General features: G+C 41.1%; 1 protein-coding gene and 1 long non-coding RNA gene across 6 annotated transcripts in view; one reads left to right on the top strand and one right to left on the bottom strand.

Annotated features, from left to right (window-relative positions):
* The first annotated feature begins 2,256 nt into the window (after positions 1 to 2,256).
* LOC131199370 (uncharacterized) lies at positions 2,257 to 23,150 on the top strand. Its single transcript, XR_009155333.1, has 3 exons — positions 2,257 to 2,329; positions 20,673 to 20,733; positions 23,135 to 23,150. It is a non-coding gene; the product is annotated as an uncharacterized LOC131199370 (long non-coding RNA).
* PKNOX1 (PBX/knotted 1 homeobox 1) overlaps positions 18,343 to 23,798 on the bottom strand; it is a 34,387-nt gene continuing 28,931 nt past the window's right edge. For all 5 annotated transcript variants that reach the window (XM_058185077.1, XM_058185081.1, XM_058185079.1 and 2 more), the window contains 3 exons: positions 21,644 to 21,720; positions 20,411 to 20,583; positions 18,343 to 19,699 (listed from right to left, as the gene is read on the bottom strand). In XM_058185077.1, coding sequence (XP_058041060.1) covers positions 19,488 to 19,699; positions 20,411 to 20,583; positions 21,644 to 21,720 — 462 coding nt within the window. In that variant the 3' untranslated portion in view covers positions 18,343 to 19,487. The remainder of the gene's footprint in view (positions 19,700 to 20,410; positions 20,584 to 21,643; positions 21,721 to 23,798) is intronic.

The following is a 23,798-nucleotide window of genomic DNA, read 5'->3' as shown; positions in this document are numbered from 1 at the left end:
AACCATGATAAATGTTGAATCAACTTTGGCCCTAGTTATATGACAGCCTCTCAGTGCTTCCTCATTCATGCAATGTTTTGTGATTATCTTCTTTCTGACCACAGTAGGGAAAGCATAAAATAAAGCCCTAGGAGTTTAGCTATTAAACTCTAAGCTAGTTTGGCAGGTCTGCTTGCATTTTTGTCAACATTAAGAGACTGTAAGACTTTCCTCATTAGTAAAGTTTTGAGTAGGATCTATATCTTCTTGTGATAGCAGAAAGAACTTCTGGTATAATGATGAGTTCCACTGACAAGGGGCATCCATTGAGAGCGAGGTAAAAAAATGTCAAAACAGTTGCCACGACTACATAAATGAAACTGTCCTTTTGACAGGCCTTGATTGCACATCCAAAATTGACACTTCTCTGTTTTCAGCTCAACCCTTGCATGCCCTTCATTTCAATTCTATTATTCTCTATGTTGTCTGGTTAGCGAGTGAGCCAAATGTTGCTTCTTAAGTCCTGATGTTGGACAAGACACAACAGAGCTAGCATTATAGCAACACAGCATGAAATTGGGGTTCCCAAAGTGTTCCAATAAAGCTGTAAAATAACTCCCAAATCAAAGCACCTTTTCTTAATGGTTATCCGGCTTTTATTACCCATAATTATTATGAAATTATCCATAAACTAACAGATTATAGTTTTTTATTTTTCTCCCTATTTTGCAACTGCAGTATTTTGATCGGTAGGACCAGAATGCTGTCAGAAATGCAGAATTTAAAAAGAGAAAACATTGATACGGCTTCAGATATGTAGTTTGAGATTTTTTTTCCATGATTAACTGCAAAAACAAAGCAAAGAGATCCATGAATGAAAGACCTCACTTATAGAACCAATGAAAAATAGCTACTATTTCTTATATAGACACTGTCTCCATTATGCATGGGCCAGTGGTAGGTTTCAAAATTTTTTACTACCAGTTCTATGGATGTGGCTTGGTAGGCTTGGCAGGGGAAGGTTACTGCAAAATCCCCATTTCCTCCCAATCAGCTGGGACTTGGTAGGCAGAGAATAGACGGGAGTGGGGCCAGTCAGAATTTTTACTACTGGTTCTCCAAACTGCTCAAAATTTCCATTACCGATTCTCCAGAATTGGTCAGAACCTGCTGCAACCCACCTGAAAAGAAATCTGTTCCAAATGCAAAACACAAGTAGAGGAGAGGAGTTTCACTTTCACTTTCACAGCAGCAACCAGGGGATAGGATAGGGGAGGCTTCTGTTGGGCAAGGCTGAGGGAGAGAAGGGGAGAGGAGAGGCTGATTGTAACTACTTATTAATTTTCAAGCTGTAAGTGTCAATTTATCAAGCCTGATCACAGTTTCGTAGCGAAGCACAGGCATCCAACTAGTGTGTGTGTGTGTGTGTGTGTGTGTGTGTGTGTATACATACATACATACATATACATATACATACACACACACCAATACAGAGACCAGTGTATGTATTTGTAGAGAGAGGGAGAAGGGGGGAGGGAGGGAGGAAGGGAGAGAGAGAGAGAGAGAGAGAGAAGGAGAAAGAGACAGAGAGAGAGAAGGAGAGTGCACTTTGTAATTCTTTAACAATCATTTTAGCTGCATCTACCAGAAATACCACCATCTGTTGTCTAAGTTCTGAGATCATACTTAACCATTGCTTAACATGGTTTATCAAAGCCCTCATTGGCTGGGATTGCACAATTTGATAAACCATAAACCACAGTATATTTATTACTCTTGTAGATCAGCACAAACCTGGATCTCATTGAAGAACCTGCAGTTATGCATGGGTTGCATGGATGTGAAAATTCAATAGGGTTCACAAATTGTTTAGATTTAAAACAACTGTAATTGCTTTCCATACAACTCTCCTTCCCCCAGACAACTACAGCAACAAAGTCTGATTAGATTGCAAGTCTGAGATGTGTTAAAATACTAATTATTTAAATGGGATTGATAGGGTACATTACTGTTCGTTTTCCTTGCACACCTTCCCCAATCATTGTTTAAGGTTTGTTAGTGTTTAAAACAAACATATCTCAGGAAATGGACTTCTGCATCTTAACAGCTTTAGATACTTCAAAACTGTTGTGTCAGCTTCCTACATTTACACAACTGCAGGCAACTTGCACAGTCAAAATGGATTATTTCATTCTGGTCTTTTAGCTCCTCCCAGCATCTCTTTTTAGAAGCTTCACTTTCTGGGTATCCATATAAATAGAGGTCTTTCTAGCTGGACTTGCACAGCTATTCAGGAAGAAAACTGCTGTGGAACAAATCCTGCTGCACAAATTACCTGAAACTTACCAAGGTAATGTTAGTTTTCCTAGCACAATTAAAGATTTGGCTGAATTTTCCATTACCATTCTAAAAGAAAAAGGAGAAATGCCAACAATGAATATTATGAATACTTTTTTCTTTTCTTTCTATTTACAAGCCAGAAAAAGGCTGAGGAAAGAACTGTGTTGATGGTTCCACCCTCCCTTCCTCTGCAGTATAAAATCATCATTGTAAATCACATTAGAACTGTTGAGCTGAAGACTGTACAGAAATGTTTCAAATAAACTTGTGCAGAAATACAAGTTGAATGGGCATGTTGTGATCAATTCCAATTGTGTTTGCCAGCCCTCTCTCATCTATATCTTGGCTGTATACATTTATTTGGGAATATATCCCACTTAGATAAGTTGGTTTTTCTTCTACGTAAACATAAGATTATATAATTACAGTGAGTAGATTTAAATGCAGCCTGCTATGTAAGTGATCTTGACATCAGTGAGAGAAAATGCTATATAAAGTAATGAAATTCTTTCAGTGTAAATTCATCAGAATAGAATAGAATAGAATTTTTTTATTGGCCAAGTGTGATTGGACACACAATGAATTTGTCTTGGTGCATATGCTCTCAGTGTACATAAAAGAAAAGATACGTTCATCAAGGTACAACATTTACAACACAATTGATGATCAATATATCAATATAAATCATAAGGATTGCCAGCAACAAGTTATAGTCATACAGTCATAAGTGGAAAGAGATTGGCGATGGGAACTATGAAACGATTAATAGTAGTGCAGATTCAGTAAATAGTCTGACAGTGTTGAGGGAATTATTTGTTTAGCAGAGTGATGGCCTTCGGGAAAAAATTGTTCTTGTGTCTAGTTGTTCTGGTGTGCAGTGCTCTATAGCGTCGTTTTGAGGGTAGGAGTTGAAACAGTTTATGTCCAGGATGCGAGGGATCTGCAAATATTTTCATGGCCCTCTTCTTGATTCGTGCAGTATACAGGTCCTCAATGGAAGGCAGGTTGGTAGCAATTATTTTTTCTGCAGTTCTAATTATCCTCTGAAGTCTGTGTTTTTCTTGTTGGGTTGCAGAACCGAACCAGACAGTTATAGAGGTGCAAATGACAGACTCAATAATTCCTCTGTAGAATTGGATCAGCAGCTCCTTGGGCAGTTTGAGCTTACTGAGTTGGCGCAGAAAGAACATTCTTTGTTGTCCTTTTTTAATGATGTTTTTGATGTTAGCTGTCCATTTGAGATCTTGCAATATGATAGAACCCAGAAATTTGAAGGTTTCTACTGTTGATACTGTGTTGTCTAGTATTGTGAGAGGTGGAAGTATGGAAGGGTTTTTCCTAAAGTCTACCACCATTTCTACGGTTTTGAGTGTGTTTAGTTCCAGATTGTTTTGGTTGCACCACAAGGCTAGTCGTTCGACCTCTCATCTATATGCGGATTCGTCATTGTCTCGAATGAGACCAATCACTGTTGTGTCATCTGCGAACTTCAGTAGCTTAACTGATGGATCATTGGAGATGCAGTCATTGGTATACAGAGAGAAGTGGGGAGAGCACACAGCCTTGGGGGGCCCCTGTGCTAATTGTACAGGTAGTATACTGTACAGTATACTACCTGTAACTATATAGTATAGTATACTACAGTATACTACCTGTAACTACCTGTATACTAATTGTACAGTAGTATACTGTATGTATTAAAATCTTAATAAACTGAATCTTTTTGTTTTGATATAGAATGATCAATCTTGAATTTACCTTTTGCCTTCTGGTGGGCTGCTGCTTTTTCCAAAACATCAACTGTAAGCATATAAAACTAGACTGTGCTGCTATAAGCTGTCTAGCGTGTCCTAAAGATCACAAAGCTGTGACTGTTGAACATGAATGTTGTCCTCGTTGCATCCCTCAGTGTTTGTGTCCTGCTTTTCTGGTGGATGAATGCCTTAACCAAGGCTATAAAGATAAGATTCTTCTCTTGGAACAATCAGTGTATATTGACTTTGCTACCAGGGTGTGTACATGTAAATCAGTTCAGAACATCATATGTCATTCAATTTGCCCCCAAATTCCTGCAGAATGCAAGCGTATAAAAAGACCTTTGGATGGTTGTCCATACTGTGCTTGAACCACAGGAAATTATGATGGGATACTTGCTGATAATACTATTATTGAAAAATGTAAGATTTGTAAGTGTCTACGAGAAGATGGAAAGTTGCGGTACATTTTCAAACATTAGGTAAACATTTGAGCACAGTAAATATAAGCTCAGAATATTTAGGCATATGAATAGTCATATACTGAATTAATAAACTTGATCTCTTGAAAACTGCTGTATTTTGTGTAAGTCTTCTGTTACACTTCAAATATATTGGATTTCAACTCCCATAATCCTTCCTTGCCATAATCAGAGTAATATATTCAAGAGTATCATGCTAGGAAGACTTCTCTTCACTACAGTCAGCATTTTTTTTCCTACATAGCTGGAGAAACTAAAAGACCTTTCTTTATTAGCATTCCTAAGTAAACCCAGCTCTGTTAATAAAAAGACCAGCTTGCACAGTGATACATGGTCCAGACTTTGTCCAGATGGCTGTTGGATCCTGTTCGCAGTACAGAAAGTAGCATAAGCCTGCATAAAACGGTCTGGTGATGAAATAACTCATCATGGTGACAGAGAATAAAACTGGGATTTATATGTTCCAATGAAACTGCACCTTCACCTAAAAAAAAGGCTTAGAGGATCATGTGAGAAATGTAGAAAAACATAGGATGAGAGTTTTTAAGTACAGATTTTCAATTCAGTTAGTGGGAAAATCTACGTTAGGAAACCCTGGTACAGTCTTTTTCTAGATACCATGCTGTATTCTCCACAAGTTCAAGATGGGAGTGTCACTTTATTGAGCACAGAACAGGAAAATATTAGACACAGTTGAATATTTTATTTGTTATTTCTCTGAAGGACAGAAATTGGTGCATTAAAATAGGTAGAAAGAAGAATAGTATTGTAAATACTATTTACAATAGTAAATAGTAGGCTCTGCGCATGCGCAAGATGGCGGCTCGCTAGGTGAACGGAGCCGCCGACGGGATGATCGACGCGGGATGGCATCACCCAGACGGCTAGCCGAGCCGCCTGTGCCCCCCGGCCCGCTTTGTCAGCTTCTCGGCAGCCGTGGGAGAGGTCTGCGGGCCTTTTCGGTGACACGGCTGCCGAGAGCGAGGCCGGGTGAGGGAGAGCGGCGAACGGCGGCCATTTCCTGGGTGCGTGGTGCGGGGCGAGGCCGCAGCCGCGGATCGTAGGCCTGTCAGCCCATCATGGCCTGCGGACTGTGGACTGTGGACTGTGATTGCTGAGCGCTGGCTACTCTGGGTACGTTTTCTCCCCCCAGCCTGGTTATTTCCGGACGAAGGGGGTTATGAGTTTACCGGCTTTTCCACTGCCGGCTTTTCCATTGCCGGCTTTTCCACTGCCTTCCCTGCAGGGAGGGGCTCTGAGGACGTTTTACCCCACTTATGCCGTATCCGGGATTTACGGCCTATTACATCTGACCGGCCTTCCTCAGAGGTGCCTGGCCCGGTTTCTGGGAAAGGCCCTGGATCTGAGGAGTGGCCAGGCCTTTGGAATGTGGGGCTTGCCTGGGGCTTGCCTGGAGGATTTTATCTTTGAACCATCTTAACGAAGGGAACCATCTTAACGAAGGGAATTGGCGTGGTGACTATGGGAGGTGTCCCGGCCTTTTGAGGCCCGTTTCTCCCACTATTATTTGTGCACTGTCATCTGCACTTATCTGGCCTTTTGGGACCTTTGGCCAGGATTGCTCTTTGGAATTATGGTGGAAGAGACTTGGAGACCGATTTGAGATCTACCGGTGGATATACCCAGGAACAGCTGTAGACAGTGCCGAGGGTGGTAGAAGATCTACCCACCCACCTCGTTTTCCCCCATGGATTTTTGGACTGGGCTATTTTTTCCATCTTTCCATCTTTAGCCTATTTATCATCATTATCAGCCACCATCGGATGATGGGTATCCGTGTGAAGTACTATGGACTAATATTCTGCCATCCTGGACAATGATCATCTCCCGGTGACTGTTATCCCCTAGCGAAGTAGTATTATTTTCACGATTCGCCTATGTTATTCGGTACAGGAACTCTTGCGCCTGCGAGGTGCCCCCGCCTCGCAGGAATGGCCCGTTTTATTACCAAGGGCCGGCCTCAATGACGGATCTTGGGATCCACAGAGGTGGCATGCGAAGAGGAAGAGCCTTTGGGGTTTTTTAGATAGGGCATTTTTAAGGGGTGGGAGGGGTAGGGCGGGTGTTGGGGGAAACCCGCCGGGTGGGGTATCAGTTCTCGCATGCTCGTGGCGGTGAGCTAATAGGTCCGAAGGTTATGGGGATTTCAGGTTCCATTGGTGGAGGTGGCGCTATTTGCACGGTTTGGGGAGGGGCAGATTTGGCGGAAGCGGGGCTCGGATCGTGTTAAGGGGCGCTCGATATTTGCAGGCGATCGCGCGCGAGCCCCAGACTTCTCCGTTCCCGGATAGTCTAGACCCTCAGAGCCTGGGCCTTGGCTGATGTTATGTAATGCACGGTCCGTGGCCAATAAGGCCCCTAATTTCGACCTTATTCAGGGGTGCCGCGGACTTTATAGGCATTACGGAAACCTGGTTGGGCGCAGAAGGGGCGTGCCCTGGTGCAGATGTGCCCACCAGGTTTCCGTGCATTCATCAGCCGAGAGCCCAGGGTAGGGGTGGGGGTGGCGGTTGTGATTAGAGAGAGTCTGGAGCCGAGGAGACCACTGTACCTCAGATTGTCGGGTGTGAATCCCTCCTTGTGAAGTGGGGCCATAGATGTCAGATGGGCTTGCTGGTCGCGTACCTGGCTCCTTGCTACGTGACAGCTGCCCTGCCCGAGCTCCTGGAGGTGCTTGCTGGGGTGGCAGTTGAGACCCCCAGACTTTTAGTCATGGGGGACTTTAACTTGCCTTCTTCCGGCTCGTCATCGACAGCAGCTCGGGAGTTCACGGCTTCCATGACGGCCTTGGACCTGACGCAAGTAGTTGATGGCCCTACCCACACTGGGGGTGGTACACTCGATTTGATTTTTGTCTCTGGTCAGTGGTTGAGAGATCTGGACTTAAAGGAAATAGTCATCGAACCTTTGTCATGGTCAGATCACTCTCCTTCGCCTAGCCTTCCTGACCGCCCCCCACCACCGCAGGGAGACGGAGCCGATGCGTTGGTTCCGCCCCAGGCGCCTGATGGACCCAGAGAGGTTCCGGACGGAGCTTGGGCCATTCCCTGAGGGTCTGGCTCACGGCACGTCTGAGGAACTTGTTGCGGCCTGGGAACGGGCCGCGGCGGGGGCCTTAGATCGTGTCGTGCCTTTGCGGCCTCTGACCCGGCGCAGGTCCCAACCGGCTCCCTGGTTCTCCGAGGAGCTGAGGGGGATGAAGCGCCGGAGAAGACGCCTAGAGAGTTCCTGGAGGTCTAGCCGTTCAGAGGCTGATCGGACACTAGTGAAGTCCTATACAAGGACTTACCTAGTGGCATTGAGGGAAGCGAGGCGTTGCTACGCCTCCTCCCTCATTGCATCGGCAGATAACCGCCCAGCCGCCCTGTTCCGGGTGACTCGTTCCCTTCTTCACCAGGGGGAGCGGGATGACCCGCTGCAGGGACGTGCTGAGGAGTTTAACAGTTATCTATACGATAAAATCGTTCAGCTTCGGGACGGGTTGGACCAAGATTGCGGTGACTGAGGTGAGGCGTCCGAGGGTGGTCTTGGTGACATTGTCTGGGATGAGTTTGACCCTGTGGCTCCCGAGGACATGGACAGGTTGTTGGGTAGACTGAATGCCACCACGTGTTTACTGGACCCGTGCCCCTCCTGGCTGGTGCTGGCCACTCAGGAGGTGACACGAGGCTGGCTCCAGGCGATTACGATCGCTTCTTTGGTGGAGGGTGTCTTCCGCCGCCTTGAAAGAGGCGGTGGTGAGACCCTCCTTAAGAAGCCTTCCTGACCCGCTGTTTTAGGTAATTATCGTCGTCTCCAACCCGCTCATGGCGAAGGTTGTAGAGAGTATGGTGGCATATCAGTTTCTGCACCTGGATGAAACCGTCTATCTAGACCTGCTCCAGTCCGGTTTCCGGCCCGGTTACAGCACAGAGATGGCTTTGGTCGCGTTGGTGGATGATCTCTGGAGGGCCAGGGATAGGGGTTGTTCCTCTGCCCTGGTCCTATTAGACCTCTCAGCGGCTTTCGATACCATCGACCATGGTATCCTGCTGCGCCGGCTGGAGGATTGGGAGTGGAGGCACCGCTTATCGGTGGTTCTCCTCCTATCTCTCCGACCGGTCGCAGTCGGTGTTGACAGGGGGCAGAGGTCGGCCCGAGGCGCCTCACTTGTGGGGTGCCGCAGGGGTCGATCCTCTCGCCCCTTCTGTTTAACATCTACATGAAGCCGCTGGGTGAGATCATCAGTGGTTTCGGCGTGGGGTATCAGCTGTATGCGGATGACACCCAGCTGTACCTTTCCACGCCGGACCACCCCAACGAAGCTATCGAAGTGCTGTCCCGGTGTCTGGAGGCTGTACGGGTCTGGATGGGGAGAAACAGGCTCAAGCTCAATCCCTCCAAGACAGAGTGGCTGTGGATGCCGGCATCCCGGTACAGTCAGCTAAATCCGCGGCTGACCATTGGTGGCGAGTCATTGGCCCCGATGGAGGGGGTGCGCAACTTAGGTGTCCTCCTGGACGAACGGCTGTCTTTGGAAGATCATTTGACGGCCGTCTCCAGGAGAGCGTTTTACCAGGTTCGCCTGGTGCGCCAGTTGCGCCCCTTTCTGGACCGAGATGCCCTGTGCACAGTCACCCACGCACTCGTGACGTCTCGCCTGGATTACTGCAATGCTCTCTACATGGGGCTCCCCTTGAAGGGCATCCGGAGGCTGCAGTTAGTCCAGAATGCGGCTGCGCGGGTGATAGAGGGAGCCCCTCGTGGCTCCCGTATAACACCCATCCTGCGCAGGCTGCACTGGCTACCTGTGGCCTTCCGGGTGTGCTTCAAGGTTTTGGTGACCACCTTTAAAGCGCTCCATGGCATAGGGCCGGGTTATCTACGGGACCGCCTACTGCTACCGAATACCTCTCACCGACCCGTGCGCTCTCACAGAGAGGGACTCCTCAGGGTGCCGTCAGCGAGGCAATGTCGTCTGGCGACGCCCAGGGGAAGGGCCTTCTCTGTGGGGGCTCCCACCCTCTGGAATGAACTGCCCCCAGGACTTCGTCAGCTTCCGGACCTTCGGACCTTCCACCGCGAGCTTAAAACATACCTATTTAACTGCGCAGGACTGAGTTAGATTTTAGTTTGTGGGTTTTAACTTGGGTTTTAATTTTTTATATTTTTAATTATTAGGCTTTTGAATAAGTTTTTTAATTGTTTTTAGATTGTATTTATTGATTTTAAATGCCTGTAAACCGCCCTGAGTCCTTTGGGAGATAGGGCGGTATATAAATATAAACAATAAATAAATAAATAAATAAATAAAATAAATAAATTGAAAAATAAATTAGGAATTAGTATATTATGTATATTATTATTTTAATCAGTTTGATGAAACAATTCTAGCACTAAGCCAAACCCAGTCAAACTCTGTTATACCTTATTATAAAGTATCCAGAATTGTATCAAGTGCAGACACCAATGTTAATGCTGATTTGTGTTTTTATTGTATAAAAGAATTCCAGGCATACATTTCTAGTTGCTTAATTCACCATTTTTTCATATTGAAAAAATTACTTAAATTCCAATGAGATTTGAGATTTCAAATTCTCTTGTTCTTTTGAAAAAGCCAATTGATAGCATTTTTGCTTATTAAATGTGTTTGTGTGTGCATACTCTCTCTCACACACACATATATAGGGTAGTATTTTGCATATTTTTTTGTTCTTTGAGAGCGTTGGCATATGGTGCTTTTTAGATACAAGAAAACGTTTTTGAAATAAAGATGAACAAACCTGTTTTTATTTCCTGAAATACTAACAGGATAGCCTGAAAACATGTTGTCTACATAAAAATTGGCTCTGTAATAAATGACATTATCTTACCCCTTCCCTATATTAATATATAATGATTTAGAAGTCAACTGTTAACAATATTCAACCAAAAGGGTGAGACTATTTGAATTTCCAAGGCATCATCTCTTATGATCAAGGGCCTCAGTTTCTGAAAAATGGTCCTGACTGTTGTCTACTAGTATTAACAGCTACTAAATGCCTTCAGGATCAAGAGGGGGATAGAATACAGATAATCCTTGATTTACAATGGTTTAGTGACCATTCAAAGTTACAACGCACTGAAAAAAGTGACTTATAGCTGCTTTTCACATGACAGTTACAACATACCTATAGTCACATGATCAAAATTCAGATGCTTGGCAACTGGTTCATACTTTTTTTTTTTAAATTTGCATTTATATCCCGCCCTTCTCCGAAGACTCAGGGCGGCTTACACTACGTCAAGCAATAGTCTTCATCCATTTGTATATTATATATACAAAGTCAACTTATTGCCCCCAACAATCTGGGTCCTCATTTTACCTACCTTATAAAGGATGGAAGGCTGAGTCAACCTTGGGCCTGGTGGGGCTTGAACCTGCAGTAATTGCAAGCAGCTGCTGTTAATAACAGACTGTCTTACCAGTCTGAGCCACAGAGGCTTATGACCATTGCTTTGTCCCAAGGTCATGTAATCTCCTTTTGCAACCTTCTGACAAGCAAAATCAATGGGGAAGCCAGATTCACCTAACAATTGTGTCACTAACTTAACAACTGTAGTGATTCACTTAATAACTGTGGCAAGAAAGGTCACAAATTAAAGTAAAAATTTACTTAACAGATGTCTCATTCAGCAACAGAAATTTTGGGCTCGGTTGTGGTTGTAAGCCAAGAATTATCTGTACTGGAGTTGAGGTGACGTGGGCTGATTCAGCATGGCTTTTCTTGCATTTCTTTAGCTCATATAATAAGTTCATAACATAATTGATACTTCTAGAATTATGAGAGAGAGAATAAATATGGTTCTTTCCCTCTTTTATTTGATTGAGAGGAAGTTTACAAATTGTGCTTGCTTGATGGAACTGCATTTTTTTATTTTTTATTTAATCCTGGAAAAAAACCCAATACCATTCAGTTATTTGATACTTGTTACGGTGCATGTGACTCATCAAATAAAAAAGGAAAAAGAAGGAGTCTCTGCATAAGACTCTTCTATCGGTGAGTCATACATATTTTGACATTTTTAATATCCTAGTAAAGTGATCCTTATAAAGCGTCTAATTGGTCAGAACAGGAAAACTGGCCTAGCTTGTTTTTGCAAAAATTTCATGGTATAAAAACAATTGTCATTAACTATTCTCCACAGATCACCTTTATGGTTACAGTGGCCCATTCAAATTTTCTCCATATATTTAAATAAATAAATAAAATGGTTAATGATTTGGGGAGCATAGAGAAGTTTCCTGTGCAGTTTTCTTGGCTGAGTACTTTAATGTTGGATTCCAGGAAGCAAATCTGTGCCTTTCAGAAATAACTGCAGTTCTACTACAGTCCTCATAAAAGTAGCTTCTCACATTTCATAGAAAACTTCTTTTGAAACTGACAAGACTTTCAGAAACAGTTTTGTTTGTGTATCTGGTGCCTAAAACAGCATTTTGATTCCCATTAATAAAAACCAAGGGGCTGATACTGCTTCCATTAATTTATCCTCATTTGAATTATGGAAGGAACCTATACATCATAAGTGTGGTTGTTTAAAATGGATACTATCTTAACAGTGCAGAGTAATGAAATGTTTTGGATGGACTTTTAAAAGGCATTTTCTAAGGAGTTTCAAAATTTGATATCCCTATCATTTTTATTTAAGGAAATAAATACTTTGAGAATTGTCTATTAATCTACTTCCGTTCAATTAATGTGTAGTTTTCCTTAGCCAATAAAAAATTAATAAAATTTCTTTGCCCTTGAATATTGTCAGCAATCAGAACAGTTGCAATTTGAAAAATTCTCCATTGTTTAAAAACACCTCATTTCATTGCAATTAATTTAGAAAACCAAAACAATATTGATAGTTGCATTATACAGAACCCACAACAGGGAAAACTAAATTTGATCAATACAATTAATGTTTATCAAGGTAATTTGATAGCTAACTTTTAAACACAAGGTAGAGAACATAGGTGTTTTGAGTTGTAAAACATTGATGAATCATTCTCTAGCACATTTCCAAATATATCTTAAAATATCCCCAAATTTTCAAATTTAGATTTCAAAAACTATCAATCAAATATTCATGCCCCTGTTGAAAATACAACCTTTTACAAATAAGCAGTAGTCTGAACTGAAAAAGACAATATTGTATATTTTAAAGCAAAGCTCCATTGTTATCTCACTCGCACTGATTATAATCAAGTTATTTAATCCTTCAATTGATGGATCTCAAAATCCTATTCTTTACGTCTGTCATGCCGACACTCAAAAATGTATCCCAGCATTTGATTATGCTGCTGGCACAAATATTTTTAATGCTCCATGTTTACATTGTTGTCAACAAAATAGGGACCTCAACCAAAAGAAGTTGGATGTGTGTCCTGGATAGAATTAGCAGTAAGGGCTTTTCTTATTTTAAAATATTAAAAGTAGAATTTAATCAGTGCAATTTCTTTAAAGTATTCCAAGAAAAATAATAATAAGCTAATCAGTATTCATGTATTATTTAAAAACAGTTTCTTAACATGTCTGAATCATGAGACATGATTCTGGAGGGCCAGGGATAAGGGTTACTCCTCTGCCCTGGTCCTATTAGACCTCTCAGCGGCTTTCGATACCATCGACCATGGTATTCTGCTGCGCCGATTAGAGGGGTTGGGAGTGGGAGGCACCGTTTATTGGTGGTTCTCCTCCTACCTCTCTGACCGGACGCAGACGGTGTTGACAGGGGGGCAGAGGTCGACTCCGAGGCGCCTCATGTGTGGGGTGCCGCAGGGGTTGATTCTCTCGCCTCTCCTGTTCAACATCTACATGAAGCCGCTGGGTGAGATCATCAGTGATTTTGGGGTGAGATACCATCTGTACGCTGATGACACGCAGCTGTACTTTTCCACCCCAGGCCACCCCAACGAAGCTATCGAAGTACTGTCCCGGTGTCTGGAAGCCATACGGGTCTGGATGGGGAGGAACAGGCTCAAACTTAATCCCTCCAAGACGGAGTGGCTGTGGATGCCGGCACCCTGGTACAGTCAGCTGCAGCCGCCGCTGTCTGTTGGGGGAGAGTCATTGGCCCCGATGGAAAGGGTGCGCAACTTGGGCGTGCTACTGGATGGGCGGTTGTCTTTCGAAGACCATTTGACAACCGTCTCCAGGAGAGCTTTCTATCAGGTTCGCCTGATCCGCCAGTTGCGTCCCTTCCTGGACCGGGATGCCCTATGCACGGTCACTCATGCTCTCGTTACTTCTCGCCTGGACTATTGCAATGCTCTCTACATGGGGCTCCCCTTGAAGAGCACCCGGAGACTCCAGTTAGTCCAGAATGCGGCTGCGCGGGTTATTGAGGGAGTGGTTCGGAGCTCCCATGTAACACCTATCCTGCGCAGACTGCACTGGCTGCCTGTTGTCTTCCGGGTGCGCTTCAAGGTGTTAGTTACTACCTTTAAAGCGCTTCATGGCTTAGGACCGGGATACCTACGGGACCATCTACTGCCAACGTCTATCTCCCAACGACCGGTGCGCTCTCACAGAGAGGAACTCCTCAGGGTGCCGTCAGCCAAGCAATGTCGACTGGCGGCCCCCAGGGGGAGGGCCTTCTCTGTGGGGGTTCCTACCCTATGGAACGAGCTTCCCCCTGGACTTCGACAACTACCTGACCTTGGGACCTTCCGCCGCGAACTTAAAACCTACTTATTTTGTCTTGCTGGACTCGCTTAAATTTTAAAATTATCAAACTGATTTTATGGGTTTTAAATTTTTTTGTAAATTTTATAGGGAAATATTTTATCTAAAGTAGCCATATTGAATAGGTTTTTTAAGGGTTGTTTTTAGCTTTATATGTGTTGTGTTTTTTTCCTGTATTTTTATCCTCCCTGAGTCCTTCGGGAGAAGGGCGGTCTATAAATTAAAATATTCTATTCTATTCTATGAGATATGCCATTAAAGACACTATGGTCAATTGGTGCACCTTGGCTTGAAATTCATCCCTAATAGTGCTCCATTTCTTGAATTTCTTGGAGAATCCCTCATTAAATCATCTGGACATCACATTATTCTGGCGATTATCTCTGTCTTTTTCAAAGAGGTCTTTATGGGCCACTTAATATAGTTTATAGCAGTCTCCCACAGGCTATCTCTGTTGTCTTTTCCCATTTTACACACTGATGCACCATCAGGACTCTTGGATCAACAAAAATTATACCCAGTCATATATAATCCTCAAAATATTGGGGGGTGGGAATCAGTTTTTGGGGGGTTTTCATTGGTTTTTACAGAATCCACAGAATACCAGCACACACATGCACTGGAAAATCTGTATTTCTGTATCTTTTGTAGGATCGAGATTTATTGTAAGCTACTATATGAAATTTGTTACATGTGGTTCTTTAAGAACCAGCCTAATTTTAGCATTAAACCTGAATTTCAGATGAATCAAAATGAAGAGCTGATTGGTTTCATTTTGGCCAGGATCTTCTTGCAGTGAGAGAGAATGTGTGTCTTGATCTGATATTCAAATATGTCTGGTTGAGTTATATTTCTTCAGGCCATGTAACTGCTGATAGAATTGTAAAATGAGCTGCTTCTCTGAAAATATTAATTGCTATGATTTTAATCCTTGCAGTCCCAAATGCAAAATAAAATTAAAACATGGGGAGTGTCTTTTGGTGGCAGTTAGATTCAGGTGGGGTACTTACTTTGGGGTGTTAGTTTAAAAAATATTCAGCTTTAAAATTTCTATAAATCTATATTATATTAATGTTTTTAAGATAAACGCTCTGGAAACATCTTTTCACATTTTAACTCAAATTTTGATAAAAACTCAAAAAAGAGAAATAATGGGTTTATTTAAATTTTACACAACCGTAAGAAGCAATGCAATATGAGTTCTAGTTTCTAAGGTTTCAAGACAGTGAAATATGCCAGAATATCTTGATATAAGTTTGTGATCTTTCAACTGGCTACCCATATTTGTGTTTATTGTATTTTGAATCTGGGAAAATGAAAGTAGTGTTTCCCCTTTTCCTAAGGGATTATGATGATAATCTAATCTAGCATACTAATTTACTTCTATTATTGCCAGTCCAGTATTTTGGGAGAAAAAAGCATGTTCTTCCACTCTGGGTATACAAATATTAACAGTACCTGTAGTATTGATACTTAAAACCTTTTACTGTAGATGTGTCATGTGACTGCCAAAGCATATCAGGGTCCCTACAAAGTTTCTCTAGGATGGTGCAGGAATTTCTCATTCATTCAAGTTAAGACTGACTGAAGCTCTTAAAAGTGACCTCAGGGAATCTCTGCCATACAGACTTATTTGAGTAACAGTCCTTTTATTTATTTAAATCCATTTAAACTTAGATTTAGGAGAATAATTAGAATTGATAGAATAGACCAGAGATGGTAATCATCTAATTACTTAATAAAATAGAATAAATCAAAACCAGCTGTAAATGCTTTGCTATATCAGGATTTACATAAAAATTAACTTATTAAAATCTGTTGGAAATAGATCTTGAATTTGTTGAGATGGCCTATCCTTTCCTTACCTGTTAATTTTCATTTCTGCTGAGACTGCAATCCTCCAAATCTCTAGCCAGCATAGGTGAACACCAAAAATACCAACTATGGAAGGCACAGAATGAAGGCTGATGTAGAAAAATGTTTCATAAATCATTCAACAAACATGATCTGTTATACTCTACAGCCTGTATGTACCGTCTCTTAAAAGTTAAGATTGGAAAAAATATCAACATTCATACTGATGACAAGAACATAGCAATTTTGAAAATATAAAGAATAAGGAAAATTGGCCAAGGTTTATCAGCACTATTTGTGAATGTAGGAATAATATTCAATGTACATTAAAATATTGTTGAAATATCTCTGTCCTGAGAAATCTGTTTTTATCTGCACCTTATTTATTTAGCAGATCTAAAAAAGCTAAAGAAATGGACCTGGTTGTATTTGGTTGAAAAAATGGCAGGAAATTCCAGCTATAGGTTACTAGGGAAGGAAAAAAGCATGCTGGAAGAAGGTATAGGTAATCCCCCGGTTATGAGCGTTCCCTTAGTGAACGTTCGAAGTTACGTGATAAGCGCCCCCTAACATTTATGAACAAGTCCCAAAACTATGAATCTTGCACCATGGCAATTGTTCACCCTTAAGAACAACCACAGAGCCTCTGCAACATTCGTCCTGCACTTTGCCATCCAAAATGGAGGTTTGGAGGGACCCCTTCCCTCCAACGCTCTGTTTTGGCCTCTGAAGGCCTCGCCTGGCAAATTGCAGGCCAAAATGGAGCTTCAGAGGGGCGGATCCGCGCCTCTGAACCTCCATTTCGGATGGCAAAGTGCTGGACGAGGCCTGCGCAGGCCTAAAAGGAGCTCCGATTTGGCCGGCAAAATGCCAGGCAAGGTCTGTGCACACCAAAACGGAGCTGCAGAGAGCATGCACAGCTGAGAGGTTGGAGAGGACCCAGCTTGCTAGACCTTCACATGATAAGTTACCCGGTGCAGCAGGTTGAATGGGGTGGTGGGGGAAGCAATTGTGGAGAGCATGAAATCTTTTAGTGGGTCGAGGAGGCCTTGGGTGGTTTTAGGCAGTGGTTTGTTCTATCACTAGGCCCCCCCATGGCCTTCCCCACCCTGAAATACCTCATGTGCACTTAACGAGCCTCACATTCAACTAGTGAAAGGAGGGAGTCCTGTTCAAGGTACGAGATTCACTCCCATGAATCCTTGGATTACGAATGGAACGGGCAGGTTCCATTCTATTCGTAACTCAAGGACTAGCAGTAATTGAACCACTGTGATATTATGCATGAAAGCTGATGGACACGTTCATGAAATCACCAGAATCAAGCTCAATTCAAAGGAGACTTTATCTTACCTTATTTGTATCAAAGCTGCAGAATACATAACATTTGGGATGGAGTAAAGTGGGAAAAAATTAGATAACCCAGAAGAAAATATCTGCAGTCAACTGATATGAAGTATGTGTACTGTTGAGAGTTTTTAAAACTATAATAAAGACTGTGCATTTTATTCACCTGAATATCACTGTTCAGCAGTCTTCCCCAAACTGGTGCTCTTTGTTGGGATTGCAATTTATAGAATTTCCAGCCATCATAGTTTAGATGCTGTTGGCTTGTATTTCTGGGAGTTAAAAGACCCCAAAACATCCAGAAAACATCAGTCTGAGAAAAGCTACTCTTGTGAGACAGCATTCAATATGGACAGAAATATAATTTGAATGGTAGTTTGTGTGAAACAACAAACAAAATTACTATGAATTGTACCATTACGGGACAGCAGAGAACCATAAGATGTCACATAGGCATGTTTATTCAATTTGGACAGTTTTCATAACTTTTCAAATAGTAGTACTAAACACTTTTTCCTCATGCTTAATACAGTCATCCGTCCAATTCTTAGAGAATTTATAAAAATATTTTTCATCCAAGAATCCTGATAAAGGTAAAAATAAGTGTTTTATAGCAAACAATGGACAGACACACTAGTTAGGAGTACACATTATAGCATCTCTTGTACCTTTAAATGTATCCTTGAACTGAGATAAGAGAATACTAGTTTAGGTAAGAGTCTCCCATCTAGAATCAATACATGAAGAATGGTCAATAATCCTTCCACTCTTTAGATTATGCTCTAATGTCCACAAACAGCCAGTTATCTTTGAATATAGCATGGCTGTTAGCAGTTGGAAGCTTTCTCGTGCATGTGAAGAGTTTTTTTTAAAAAAAAAACATGCATTGTCAAACTCCACATTGTAGATAATCATGCCATGCTTGTGGAGATCAGTGATGTCATCACTACTACTTAGACAGCGTAGTGGTGGTTTGCTGTTCCTTACATGGTGAATTCTACACTGGAATGTATCACCAGAAGAGAGCTACAATCATGGCTTCTTCTGGCTCCTCTATTTCTTTTATTGCCATTCTAACCTCACCTTATTTGCTGAAAAAAAGAAAAGAAAAGAAAAGAAAAGAAAAGGAGCCACTGGGCAAATGGATAAAAAAGGGAGAAAATTTTTTGAGAAAAAAACTGTGGTAGCTATATCAACAGCAAAATTTAAAGGTACAATGAGATCTAGAGTTGTCCACCTAACCCCTCCTGAAGAAATTAAGTTTATAGTAAATGCCATGCATTCTTTAGGAATCACACATTTTCACTTCTTTCTTTCTTTCTTTTTTTGTATTATGTTGCCCACTTTAGACAGGCAGTTTAGTTTCCTTTTTTAAGGTGCAGAAGCAACTTTCAAATCTACATGGCTAACTTCATAAACAAATCCCATACATTAGTTTGACATGCTTTACATTTACATTAACCACCCTTGTTAAAATGACAGAACTGAAACTGGTTACTTTCAACAAGATAAAAAGTACTTTCAGTTCTCCCATAGCAGTGCAATTTTATATGTTTGAAAATTGCAGATCTATTGCTATAGAATAGCGAGAAACTGAGTAACATAGTAATTGTCTGGTTTGGGTAAGTTTAAATCCATGCTAATGTAAAACTAACTCACATTCCAGGCAGCCACCATTTAACCCCATGTCTGCAACCCCATTACACACATTTTTTCAGCTTGACTCAGCTTTTTGTATGTGTAAATGAAATAATAACTTTAGGAAAACAAATGGGATGATAATTTTTTAACTTATTAGATTTTCAAAATTAAAACCAAAAAACAACACGTTTGAAAGAAGTTGCTGCACCTGCAAAGACACTCTTTAAGCTTACTATGAAATACAAAAAAGTGCACTCTTCTATATCTACATATAAAACATAGAAATAAAACTTGTGTAAAATGTTTGCTGTGCAAACTATAAAAAGTCAGTCAGTCCATTGTCTTTCTTAATATTTTAGGTCAGGTCCTCTTGCTTCCTATTGCAGAGAATCACTGTTATCCAAGACCAGCCCACTGATATTTGTAGTTGAGAGGTCTGTTCCATCATCTTCAGTGCTGTCTACAGATTCATCCTCACTTTGCCCGGCCATCATGACTTGTTGAACAGCCAAAGTAGTACCATCAGATGAAAGCGATTGGAGACTGTCTACATTCATGTTGACGGGAGCTGTAATTGTTACAACAGCTCCTAAAAATGGATAAAAGTACAGGTCCAATTGGAAAAAACAATTAGCTATTTTTAAAAACCCACAACTCATTACTGAAATATGAATTTCATCTTATTTTCTAAAATAAACTGGGAAAAAAAGTTTTAGATTGCATGCTGTAAATTTAACAATTGGAAATGAATTTCAATTGCACGCACCATCTAGTCCGTTCTTTTCCTCAGTAAGCATTTTAATGACATTGTGTTCATTTTCTTTTAGTCTAGTTTGGACTAAATAAGAATACTGAATTTTTGAATCTGAATAAGGCACTACCATTTTAAACTAGCATTACAAGATTTGCAACATCTGGAGCAAATACTACATATTAAATGGACATCAATAAGCTGTATTGTATATTAAGCTAATATACAAAATATGTGACATACTGAGTTTTTACTTGTGGAGAAGCCCCATTAAATACCAGAATGGAGATATTTAGCTTCAGTCTACTGCTATAAATGTACTTGTCTGATCATGTAAGGGAAAAAAGTTCCACTTTGGCAGATACTAATCATTCCCATTTTCTATGCCGTCCATGAAAATGTATTTAGTAAATTAAACCTATACCAATTCATTATTTCCAGTAGGCTTTAAATAGAGAAATTGAATAAATTTACAAACTGGCTCATCAATCAGCAAAGTAAAAAAAGTAGTTTTTTAAAGCTATTTAATGAAGTAAAGCATCTGCTTACCATCTGACATAGTAAGTTCATTTGATTGATGCTGAGCTACTCCTGATGCAATGGAGTCTGGCCAGAACCTCTGAACTGGTCGATTTTGGGCTGTTTTCTTCTTTGTTTTTGGTGTTTCAGAACAGCTGGAATCCAACATTGGCTGGAGAATTCTCCTTCTAGCATTGATAAACCTAAACAAGGGTAAAATGTAAACTTCCAAAGTAACTTCAGAAATCTATGAGCAAACTATCATGTTCCTTTCTGTGGCTATGCTTTGCAGATTCCTCCCCATCCTTAGAGGAGCCTTCTCCTGCAAAAGCAGCCAAAGGACATCCAGACTGGTAAGTTTGGGCAATATGTTGAAATTCTCCCAGTTGCTTGGGAATCCTCTCACCATGTACCAAAGATCTTTCAAACTGGGTTTCAGTAAACAAACTGAGGAAGGCCACAATCACCCACTTAAGGCATTATTGTATCACAATGCATGTTGAAGCTAACCAGAACTGAGCATGTGTTCTAAAGGACCTTCAGGCTGGGCCTGAGCTGAGGTAATTTGCCAATTTCTTCTCTCAAAATGCTTTTTCAAATTCCCATCCTAATATTTCCCATTTGGTTTTATGAGGTCAATTACATATTGCTAACACTATCCAAATTTCTCTGCTGCAAAATACACTGCTTTCCCCCCCCTAAAACTATGAATTTGCAGAAAATAAACATGCAGTGTAGAAATTATAAAGGGACATGGTGGCCTTGCCATTAAGATGCTGGGCTTGTCAACCAGAAGGTTGGTGGTTCGAGATCCAAGCAACATGTGATGGGGTTAGCTCCCTTTCTTGCCTCAGCTCCTGCTCACCTAGCAGTTCAAAAGCATGCAAACGCGACTAGATAAATAGGTACCACTTCAGTGGGAAGGTAACAGCATTCTGTGTGTTTTGGCTTATAGTCATGCTGACCACATGACCATAGCATCTTTAGACAATGCTGGCTCCCTCAGCTAAGAAATGAAGATCAGCACCACCCCCTAGAGCCAGATATGATTGGATAGGGGAAAGCTTTACCTTTATAGAAATTATGGCGGTGAATTGAGACCTGGGTCAAAATTCAAGTTTCCATTTGATCACAGGTGATTTTGTTAGCTCAACCTACTTTGGAGAGTTCTGAGGGTAAATATGATGAGATCTACAATGCACATTACTTTGAGTTTCCCAGAAGGAAGACGAGATAGAATTATAAAATAATTGTTCAACCTACCAGTTGTTAACCTGGAGTAAGGTAAGATTTGTTTGTGCTGCTATCTGTTTTTTCTCATCTTCTGTTGGATATGGATGCTACAGAAAGAAATATTTTCATTATTCTTTTTGAATTAAATATATTTTTAAATAAATTACATTAATCATTAAAACAATTTCTTAGTTTTTATTACAACTATTTATATCCCATTTTTATAACCATATGTCCAAAGAAGTTTATAAACACTATAGCAATTACAGCTAAGAATACCATAGACATTTAAAACAAACATGTTTTGTTTTAAAACAGCTAGAGGGGAGGGGATGCTGCTGCAAGTCCAGCAAAGGAATCTTTGTGGTGGGGATCATCTTTTTTACTCTTTTTTTCCAGAGATATTTTCCACAAGGCAATCAGTGGTAAAAAGATTCAAATTTCCCTTACAGTATAAAAGAAAATTAAAATTGAAAAGAGATTTAATACTCCACAAGCATTTTAGAACTTAACTGTCCACTAATAAAATAAAATATGACCAGCTAAATTAATCTTTCTGTAATGCATCCTGCAATAATTTCAACTGTTGCCATTTAATTCATTTGTACCTGCTAAGTTCTTTTAATGCCATTAATTACAGGGTGTGATTTATTAAAGTAATACTAATGTGAGGACAGTACTAAGATTTCCATTTCCCAGCAATTCTTGATATTTCCAAACTTTTCTAAAATTAGAAATTACAGGCTCATGGCAAATCTCCTTCTTAAAATGCTTGCTTTTAGTATTCAAATTATTTTTATGTGCAGATAATCACAAAAGAAAGAGCAAATGTTTATCTTATTCTATTAGAATTCTCTCATGATCAGCATATTGATGATACTTCACTCCAAATTGATAGTTCTATCAAACATACAACTTCAAACCCTGCAGTCCCCATTTTCAGTAAACCTTCCTAGGATGATAGTTGTTCAGTTTTGTTTCATTGGATTTTAATAAGTAAGTAATCCAATGCCTCTACAAGGCCCTCTGGCACCTCCCTCTTCCTCAAAAAAAGGTGTTGACTACAGCCCAGCTCCAGCTTCAGTTCCCAGTCCTCTCCTTTGCCACTTTAATTAGCCCTGTGCAAAACACATTGGCAGAGCTCAGATTGCAAAGGATCCTGTTCACTTTATTAGGCTCCACAGGTTCAAAATCTTCCCAGATAAGCTACAAGACACCATCATTGCCATCTCAGGAGATGCTGTCCATCTAGTTTCCAAATTGGAGAGTACACAAGCAACTGTATCTACTATATATGCTTGGCCAGACAATGGCAACTTAATGCACATTGACTGGATTTTCCAGCCAATCAGAACACTCTAAATAGTGCAACTGGCCAGCTTTCCATGAACAAAATAAGGGCAGGGGACTAATTATGCTTTGCTGCTTTTATTGATGCAGAGTAAGCTCAAATCTGACATATTCACTCCTTGAGGTTTTTTTGTATCACTACAGCATTTCTTCACGTGCTTCATTTCACAGAGCTGCTCAGTAAAGTCAAGGAGATACACGGTGAACTGAATGGAACTGTTGAAAATTTCATTGGAATGGAATAGAAACATCCTTCAGATCATTGGGAAACACCCCAAGTGCCATCTGGAAATTTGCTAGATCCATCAAATATCTGTGCTAGACCATCTTAACAGATCTCTTCTCCCTGCAAAGATTAATCCTACTATCATAAGGAAGTGATTAGTTTATGAAATGAACTGACAGAAAAGTCTCCCACAACTGGATCATGACCCAAATGTTACACACCAACAAGGTATGGCCAGGCATGAGTTAGGCTAGTGATGACTTGGCATCAGTCTATGGTTATTATGGCAGCCATGGACTCCTGAACCACCCAATTCCAGGGAGTGGAAATGAAATCACTTAATATTAACAGTCTACATGAATCCATAACCTCCTCTGTAGTGAAGTCAAGTAGGTGAATGAGGGATGTTGCCATGCAACTGTGAGGATAATAGGAGTACTCCTAGCTTCCTGTCTGGTCCCAGTATCATGAGCAAGGCCTCATATCTTTCCTCCTGTGGAAGAATGCCTTCATAACATCTAAAGACTATTGGTATACAAAACCCCCATCACGTTCTCTACCTCAGGTTGGGGCTGATGTAAAATACAAAATTCATCTGCACAAAACTCC

This window comes from Ahaetulla prasina, chromosome 5 (genome assembly GCF_028640845.1).
Source record: "Ahaetulla prasina isolate Xishuangbanna chromosome 5, ASM2864084v1, whole genome shotgun sequence".
NCBI classification, from domain to species: domain Eukaryota; kingdom Metazoa; phylum Chordata; class Lepidosauria; order Squamata; family Colubridae; genus Ahaetulla; species Ahaetulla prasina.
Note: the sequence above shows the minus strand (reverse complement) of the source record. Positions and strands in the feature narration are given on the sequence as shown.